Source organism: Lepeophtheirus salmonis, chromosome 1 (genome assembly GCF_016086655.4).
Source record: "Lepeophtheirus salmonis chromosome 1, UVic_Lsal_1.4, whole genome shotgun sequence".
In the NCBI taxonomy this organism is placed as follows: Eukaryota; Metazoa; Arthropoda; class Copepoda; order Siphonostomatoida; family Caligidae; genus Lepeophtheirus; species Lepeophtheirus salmonis.
Window position 1 is genome coordinate 41,550,821 of NC_052131.2, and position 9,889 is coordinate 41,560,709.

The 9,889-nt window shown below is 30.7% G+C and overlaps 1 protein-coding gene across 1 annotated transcript; it reads left to right on the top strand.

The window, feature by feature from the left end:
• The first annotated feature begins 6,464 nt into the window (after positions 1-6,464).
• On the top strand, positions 6,465-8,761 carry LOC121129055 (uncharacterized). Its single transcript, XM_040724723.2, has 2 exons — positions 6,465-6,603; positions 6,709-8,761. Exon 2 carries the CDS (start codon positions 7,106-7,108, stop codon positions 7,982-7,984), a length of 879 nt encoding a protein of 292 aa, XP_040580657.1. The 5' UTR covers positions 6,465-6,603; positions 6,709-7,105; the 3' UTR covers positions 7,985-8,761.
• Positions 8,762-9,889: the final 1,128 nt, after the last annotated feature.

The following is a 9,889-nucleotide window of genomic DNA, read 5'->3' on the forward strand; positions in this document are numbered from 1 at the left end:
AGAGTAATAAAATTAAACATTAGTCTATGAAATTATAAAAAAAACATTCGATCGAAAATTGATCCAAATTATTTATCAAAATACTTTTAATTATAAATCCCCCCCTCCCCAAAGGAAATCCTGCTTTTACTTAATCTAATAAAACATTAAAACAGCTGAGCAGCCCTCCTATACCTAAAACGTTCTTAAATTGTTGAGTTTTGCTGTTATTTTTCTTAGCTTACCAGCAGCTCTCTCTCTCTACATTTGTGATAAATAATACTAAAGTAGGTTACAGATTAGGGTGTAAATTGTAACGAGTGATGGATCCCTTCGGCGTCCTTTGAGTATTATCTATTCCTGTTAATATATTAATTATTTTATAAAATCTTTTAGAAGAAGTTAAATATTCTTTTTATAAAAATAAATTTGTCAATTTATGTCATTGAACTTTTGAATATGAAGAAATTTAAAAAAAAAGATCAATTATTTTTTTCTGTAGCTGTGATTGATATCAATCGGGGTTGGATTCATTTAACTCCAAATCTTACAAGAATATATATATTCTCTAATATTGAATACTGTGGAGACTGAAGACTTTCATGAGTAGAGTTCAGCGTTATGTAGGAAATAATGCTCAATTTTCTGACTGGCTCGTCACTTGTTTTAGAAGATGAGGAATTATTTTACCTTCTTAATAAAAGGCATTAAATTGTGTTTCATTGGTAGTTGCACATTTAATCCATGTCGATTTTTGTTCTTGAGGGCATCACATTAAATTATTCTTAAAAATACGTAGAGTTGTAGATGTGGTCGACATCCTCCAACTTGTTTAGTAAGCATTACTGACAAAGTGATTTCATATCTTTAATTTCAAATTTCACATAACTTGTATATCATATTATATGACTAATATATAGACATGACTACCTATTGTGATTTAATATCTATTTGCCAGGGCTGTATATTGAGAAGAAATTTAACATCCAGCGACTGATGTTGATGAGATGAATAAACTATACTACGGATTTTTAAATATCCTTGTGTTTTTAGAGTCGTGGCAAAGTCAAATATCCTAGTGTTGTGCCATTACATATTTATTTGCTCTACTTCAGTCCAGTTTTAGAACTGAGCCTATCAGCCCTTCGTACTCTCAGTACTAAAACTGATGAAAGAAAGAATAAATAAAGTTGAATGGAGTCATGAAAGACAGAACTTGATAAGTTTTAGAACTGATATGTACATATGAACTGGACCGAAACAATACTGAACTTGACAGGACTACAGTCTTTAGTTCCTAAATAACGATCGACACAAAAATAGATGTATTTCAATTCTCCTTTTAAAAACTGTGGAGTGCGGTAAACTATTTAACAACGGGATCCCTACTTTTAGCAATAGCCGGGTTATTCAAATTCTGGAATAATTTCTTTTGATCAATTTAAAGAGAATTACAGAAAAAGCGGTCTCTCCAGTTCGACTGTTGGATTTTCGGGTTGAAAAATTAATGTTCCAGAAAAGACTACAGTAGTGGATCATTCTTTTTTTAATGGTAAAGTTCTTATCGCGGAAAACTCACAGAGTTGAAACCTATCAAAGTTGGGATATTAAGAGGGATTCCCATTACTGCAGCTGCTCCCTCTTCTGTTTATACGATTACAATTCCAGATAATAACTGCTCAACTTTGAGGGAGTTTGTGGGAGATCCGATTAAATATAATCCTTCACACTGAGCGAGAGACTTGATGGTTTTATATAAGATTATTCACAATTTTAGATTGAAATAGTCTTTGTTTGTTTTTTCGTTGTATTGATGCTTTTCAAATTTGTATTAACTTCTTCGTAGTCCTTCTTGTCATCGTTTTTAACATGCTTGTTTGACTGCATTTTTTTTCACAAAAGTAATTTTAAACTAAAATGTTTCTTTATATCTATGTGAGATACAACTTTTCTAGATAAATAAAGACGCAAAAAATCATTATGCTGTCTGTTTATTTTTGAGTGACTGAACGAAACAAAAAAGAATTAAAAAAAAATAAAAGATATACGGAAAAAATCTTTGAACACCGTTTATTTCTACATTCAAAGACATCAATTACTCTAGGACTAAAGTTATAACTAAAGAAGAGATTTGTGTAAAGAAAAAACTAAGTTTAGCAATTAGAAAAGAAAAAGTTTGATGCGTGTGCTTTTTATCTTTTTTGTTCGTTATTTAATAAGTGTTAACATATTCCTCACCTATTTTTGGTGTAAATTGATTTAAAAATGCATAATAAAATGAATGTATTTGAATTTAAATATAACTACGATATTTTGTATGTACGAATTATGTTGTAAATTTCGAAGATTTTCCTCTTTATAGCAGTAGTTCATTTTCTCCCTCCCAAAATTATACAACAAGGAGTTGATATTAAAAAGGTTCTAAATTCAAAAATACCATATGTGTTGCCCCCGCCTTCTCCTCGTGCTCTTAAACAAATCCCATCTCTAGCGATGACTAATTGGCAGAAAGATGACCACGTTCTTAGAGCTTTGCCCTCTACAGCAGGATATGGAGCTTTTGTATTGAAAATACAAAGGATGGGTGGTGATTATTGATATTGTCAGATTCAACAAGATATATTGCTACTTTAAAAACAATTATCCGGAGGTATGAACACTTTAATCGAGGGACACTAATGGGTTTATTTTTATATTATTTAGTGTGCGATTGTTTTTTTACGACTTATATTTACTTATTTTAATAAAACGCAATTCCTCCAAGCAATTTCATATTATAATATTTTATGTCTTGTATAAGTACACTCTTCAATAAATTCACACTGGGGATTCTGAGAATTATATACCAGAAAAGGACACCTGTAGTACATCAAAAGTCCTGCGAGAAAAAAAATTTTAGGTAGTCAAATAAATTAAGACAAAAATTAATCATGTAATTATCCTTTTGCTTAAAAAAAATGTATGGAAATAAATTTTTGGATTAGTGCCTCAACGTAAAATTTTCAGAAATGAACGGATAAACGGAAAAAATCTGAATTGTTCTAAGCTTACTTAAGTAACACATTGATTTTAATCAACATATTATGTTTGTCCATTCAACACAAAAGATGATGGAAAGTTATTCAATGTTGTTCGCACATAGATAATAGTTAACTGTACTCTCAGATCCTCTTGGTTTCTTAGATAAAACACAATGGCTACTTGGAGAAACTTGTTTGTTGTTTTCAAGAGAAACAATTATGAAATATAAGAACACAGGTAATATATAGGTGAGCATATTGGTACTTGTTTTTCTTCTGAAATCAAAAGCATTTAGCACAAAGGTTACATGTAATTTTATTATCTTTAATATCATTATATATTTGTAAACGTATTTACCCATCTTTTAATATTGGAGGTTAGTAATTAGGATGGTATGTCAACATAAAATAATCTAGAACAAAAATGGAGAATAGGATAAATCCTATTCTCCTTTTTTTTTTACTTTATATATACAGGGTGCAACCTCTATTTAACAAACTATACGATTAAAAAAAAGTATTTCTCTTAAATTAAGCATCCGATTCCATAAAAGCCAATGGCAAATAAAAAATGAAAAAAAAAAAATATAATTCAATTCTTTGGCGTCAATTACTCGACTTTGGAAACGGGAGTAGGCATTTGATGACAGTCTCCTTTGGCAGATTCAGGAATTCATTCTAGATCCTCGACATCAGCTCATATTTTTTGTTGGTGAAAGATCTTTTGGTGTATTAGTCAATTGTATCCCACAGAATGAAATCCATGGGGTTGAGCTGGAGCTTGGAGGCTAAACACTGGTTCAAACAAAGTCAAAAAATAATTCTGACAATCTGATCAACGTTTTCTTTGCAGTGTGGCATGGATTACTGTTGATTTATGATCATCTCCAGACTCTTTCAATTCCTTCCTGACTCTCCAGACAAATGACTTCTATAGGCTTAAGAAGTTTGCAATCTCAACATTGTTTCGTATGGCGCGGATCACAACAAGGACATTCTGCCTTTTCCACAATTGCAAAATAAATAGTTTGTTGATCGATGCCATTTTTTTAACTGACGGCAAAACAAAAAACGGTATCCTACCTGTGTATCGTAGCTTTTGTAGGTGCTCAAACATCGTTGTTAAATAACGACCGCACGCTGTACATAGAGCCCAATATTTCATATACATTGCTATTTGAATCTGTTAGAGACATATTATTATAATTTCTTGTATGAGTTAAGATAGCCTATAGTTTTAGTTATACTTTAAAACCTTTATCTTTTTTACAGGTTTATATTCGCCCCAATATGGCCTCTTTCAAATAAATTAAATCAATTTATCTTTCATTTAGTGTAATGATCAGTTTCAAGCTTGATTTTGTGTTAACGGGCCATATATTTTAAATATCAACAAAGAAAATAAAGAAAGTTCTATCTGGATTTAGGGGGAGATTAAATTTTAGATATTAATAAATTTAAGAATAGACTACATATTTTTGACATTCCATAGAACACATATAAAATATATATATAGCTGCAATAAAAAAACGTACATATTATCCTCTTATAAGTTAGGTAAATTAAAAAGAACAAATTGCCACAAACAAATTAAAACTTTGATATAAGATCTGAAAATTGGACAAGCTTATAGAGTGTCTGAGGTTAGTGAAGACCGTTGTGCCTATATTACATAATGCACCTTCTTAATACAGGCACGTTTAAATCCAGAGAATATTACAATGAAATTAGTTTCCGATACAATGACACTTAGAATTTTATACAAGATACATTTGCACTATAGATATATCTTAATTAAGAGAAGTTCTATAGGATTTGATTTGTAGTTTCAAGTTGATTTTTAACATATCTATTAGTAGTCGTATAAAGTAATTAGGCTTGATTTTTACAATATATCACATTATATGTTAAGAAAAATTGGGCTTCACACATAGAATGCTATTTTTTTAAATTTCATATAATTTTCTGTTAGTACTAACTTAAAAAAGACAGCTGTCAAAATTTCCTCAAAATTTAGTGACTAGTTTGTGCCAAGCGTGACGCTACTTTTGTTATTTCCAAAACAATGGATAAAAAAAAATAGTAATTCAATTTTACACTGCTTCTTGATGTAAAAAATACGATTTAACCTTGAAGGTCTTATGGGGACTCCATAAAACAAAAAAAATTGTTCGAAAAAAAAACTTTTCAGCCCATGTCTTCTCATAGTTATGGATCTTGAAATAATTCTACCTACCATTCTTATTATGTAATTTCCGAAACCTTTCCTGTAAACCGTGGGAATTATATGTTAGTGAGACATCGTGTGATAGGCTTTGGCAAAGCCACGGGCTAGAACAGACGGTGTCTTTTCGTGTTTTGAATTTAAAAGGGACATTGTCCACTGATCGGTTCTTCAGGAACCCGTATTCCACCGGCGCCGGAATGTATTTTCGAGTGGAGGCCAAATTATATATTGATGACGTTATCAGATGTATTTTTTTTGGCGGGGCATGGCCGTTGGGCTTTTTTGACAGAAAACGGTTTTTTTATAAATAGCAAATTTGACAAATATTTTTTTTATATAAGACAGATTTTTTTTTTCAAATTTTACAGACTCAATTTTTCAGAAAAATTGAAATTAGAGTAAATTACATTACTTTTTTAACTTAAAAGGTATGACAATTTATATATTTTTTATTGAGATAAATTTAAAAATTCTACAAAATTTGGGGCCAATGGTTCCAGTGCTGTATTTTGTCTCATGGATTATAAATGGAAATAAATTTGATAGACGTTCCGTTAAAATTTCAGAAAATAGGTAACAAATATAAATTTTGCATTGTTAACGGACGTAGATTATTCCAAAATTTGTTAATTTATTTGGATTTTGGCTACATAAAAGTATTTATGATTCTTTTAATTTTAGAAAATACATTTTGTACTTTGAATTTTCATATTTATTTAATTAAAATTTACGTTCTATTTAAATCGATTTTTAATATCTGCTATTTGTCCTTGATAAAACCGAACAAATAATTCATTTCCAAAAAATTCCAGAGTCAGGATGAGGAAAAAAGACATGCCCGGAAAAAAGTCCTAGTTATTAGAATTGATTGTCGTCAAAGGATTTAATCTTTCAGGGACTATAAAAAAATAATATCCCAATTGTTCTTTTCTCTTCAACTCTCTTTTAATAACTTCTAGTTCATTAAGAACATTTTGAGCAATTTTTTTTTGTTAAATGAGGAAGGAAAACCAGGTAAACAGAAAGAAACATTTTTTACAATCCCTCCCCCATCTCATTTATTAAGGACTCAAAGTCCCATATTCTGCTCCCTCACTCTCGCCATTTTAACTTTTTGTTCTTTGATGATATTTCCCTGGAGGGTAGCAACAGTAAATGGATAACAAAAAGAGAAAAAAGCGAGGGTGAAAATTGTTATTTTTTTATTTTTTTCACTACCCAGGATGAGAAGGAAATTTAGTTGTATCTGGTTTAAAAACCATGAACCTCAGATTTTATTCTTGTGGATTGTTATTTATTTACCTATGGATTTGTGTTATATTGTCATCCTCATCTGGGGCGGAGTTACTGGACAGTACGACTTCTCATCTATCACTGGTAAGTGAGGCAACATCTAAAAAAGGACATGATTTTGTTTTCTGTGGGCGATATCCCTTGAAAGATTGTTCTATATTATCTAACTCCTTTATGTTTCTATAACAGAGACCCGTTCCTTTGATTCGCAAAATTCCCATGATGGATGATCTGGACGTCTCTAATGATATAATGAAAGAGCCATCTCTCCTGAATGAGGAGCAAGTTTCATCATATAACCAGTCAAAAAAGAATGACACATTGGTGAATGATCAAAAAATTCTTTCTTTTTTTAAAAACCTCTGGAATGACTCCAAAGACAACTATAAAAACATTGATGACTTTATGGACTCTATAATAAAAAAGTCTAAAAAAGTACACCTTCGAGCAGATGATGGAAACTGTGATCGAGACCTTTGTCATTTCACTGGTCGTATCCGTGTAATAGGGGGTTTAACATGGACGCCAGAATTAAAAAAACCATCTTTCACATAGATTTGAAGCTATTTCTAGTAGTCTAGTAGACATGATATCATCATTACTAAGAGGGATCCATGTTGAAGTGTCTTATTTGGACATCACAAGGATAATGAGTCCCTTTAAAACCCATGTGACAGTGGATTTTGATGTCTCCTTTAATCAAGTTCAAGACGTTTCCTCAGTCGACAATCTTACAAAAGCTTTCAACAAGGAACTGTTCATCGGAACAAATCTTGGACCATATACGCTAGACCCTGATGAAACTCAGTTCCTTTTATATAACCAGCAACCCTACAACGATCAACGCGTGCATCGTTTTGTAGATATCAGCAACGAGCCCAGACAAATCGTTTTGAACATTAAAAGACCACGGATTTTATCCATTCCTGAGCCTACCGTCAAAATTGTGGAAAATAATTATTTATTGGCAGGAGGAGTCCTCTCCTTGATATCCCTCATCGTCTTTCTAGGTCTGGGTATATATTTTCAGTCCAAAAGAACAAATAAAAAGAGCGTCAACTCCGTTACTCGCCGTGATAAAATTTATAGTCGAACCCATCGACAGCATCCTAACTTTGTTCGCTATAGTGAGCATGACCTTTCCTTCTTTGAAAGATTGAAAATAGAAGACTCTGAGAAATTCCTTATGCATTCAGACTCGGGCAGCACGACTTGTTCACGTAATAACTCAATTGGAGAGTCATCATCTCTTAGATTTGATGACGTACATCGAAGTACATTAAAGTCAAATGCCTCATCTTGTAACTCTTCCACTCGGAGAAAGCTTGACACGATCAAGGAGAAGGAATCATTAGCCATATTTGAAATGGAAGAAATGCACAAAGTGGAAATAAAAAAACCATGTCTTCACTCAAGTAAAAGCCCTGAGTTGGAATCCCAGTACGATGTCATAGAGAAGTTGTAATTAGTTGGAACTTTTGTAAAGGGGAGGGGTGATTGATATACATTTCTGTTGAGTTTTAAAATGCTATAAATTTAAACTTTTTTTATGTAGGATTATATTAGTAGAATATAAATATGTATATTAGGTGCTTTTTATTTTGTTAAAATGCCCAGGTTGCTGGTTCGAGATCCGTTTCTTTTGATAAAACAATAAAACTTTCTCAACGACCTCAAAGTTGTGAAAATTGTCCTTTTTTTCTTCTTTCTCGATTAACATGAAAACAGTTCTCGATATAGTCTTTTTTAGTTTATAATTTTTTCAAGATCACTTAACTCATTCTAAGAATTATTATTGTCGTTCGGAAAAAAATAAATATATATAGTGAATTACAATTCAAAATAGTTGAAGAGAAAACTAATACGTGTTGCGACCATTGTTTTTATATTTTCCCTTTTTTTCACTACAAAACATACAGCTTTTTCATGTAATATTTTTATTTCGTGGAATTTCAATGTCTTAGTTTATTAAAAAAATACAATTGGTAAATTGTAGGTCAAATTGAGCTATGTTTAGAGGTATCTCAATGGCTTTAAAAATTGATAATTTATGAAAAAAAAGTGTATGCTCAATTATCATTATTATTTTTTTTTGTTGTATCCTGTACGATACGTATTTTATTAGTTTATAATATTGTTAGCATAAGATAATTCATAGATTAAAAATAATAATTTTTAATCTATGAATGCCTTATTATACAATTTATGTACATAATATATTAATAAATGGTTATAATTTTTATTCTGAGTAATATGTTTGAAATTCTAAGGTAGCCGCCATATAAATATTTTTTTCAAGTCCGAGTATATATTTTGATGCTCTTCTTCTACTTGTAACAAGAATTGAAGCTGGGATTCGTCAGTTGTTAAAGATCAACTGTATTATTTAATGAGTGATACTCCTCGTTTTGCTTGGTCATTGATAACTTTAAAAGCTTAAATTATTTTAAGATATTTCATACAATCATAGTTACTAATAATAACCATAATTTTGGATTAAATTTTAAAAACTCATCTGGGACATTCAACATCTGAATGATATTGTTTGTAGCAATGTCTTCTCATGTTTTTATGTATAAATTTTTTCTCTGAGTTTTGGTCTTGTTTCTCCTTATTTTTCATTTGAAATTATATTTTATTTTTGTATGCGAAACTGACTCCACTAACAAATAGAATCATAACAAGCTCATCAGATAAATACCATAAATGCTTAGTAAGTCTTTGAGATGCCGTCTTTGAAATTAGACTATGGATTTTATAATAATTATGTAGCGGTTTCATCAAATTCAAATAATTAAATGGAGTATCTAAGGCTGTAGGTGCAGAGGTTTATGCTTTTAAATATATTTGCACGATAAAGATGCAAATATTTTCGTTCCTCTTTAGAAGTTAATTTAAACTACAACTTTAATATCCTAATTTTGAAACTATACAACTTTTGAAGACAACTAACGAGCACGGTGAATGGGAAAGGGTAACATATATTTAATTCCACAGTTTGTTGTACCAGCAAGACATATTTTTGAGAGTTTCAAAAATTCTTTATAATCATCTCTTGGAAAATCCTTAGAAGTTATTCGTTGGCAAAATTGATAATTTTTTGTCTTTTATCTACAGTGTGACACGTTATTTCACAATATACAATAATAATAATAGGCTCATACTTTGTGTCGTTTGGCACTTTTTTAAAATCTTTTAAAGTGTAGCAGAACCTCGGAAGATGATTAGTCTTCCACGCATCTTTTCCCCAAAAACTTGATATTTATTTTACCTATAGTATTAATTGATTTTTCCTCAATACTCTTTTTAATTCAAAATTATGATATATGTAGTGTTTGTCTTTTTACTTTGACATTTACACTACTTTTCT

What these genes read in the sequence shown, in the direction of transcription:
- LOC121129055 (XM_040724723.2), top strand. Translation starts at nt 7,106, where the DNA reads ATGATATCATCATTACTAAGAGGGATCCATGTTGAAGTGTCTTATTTG.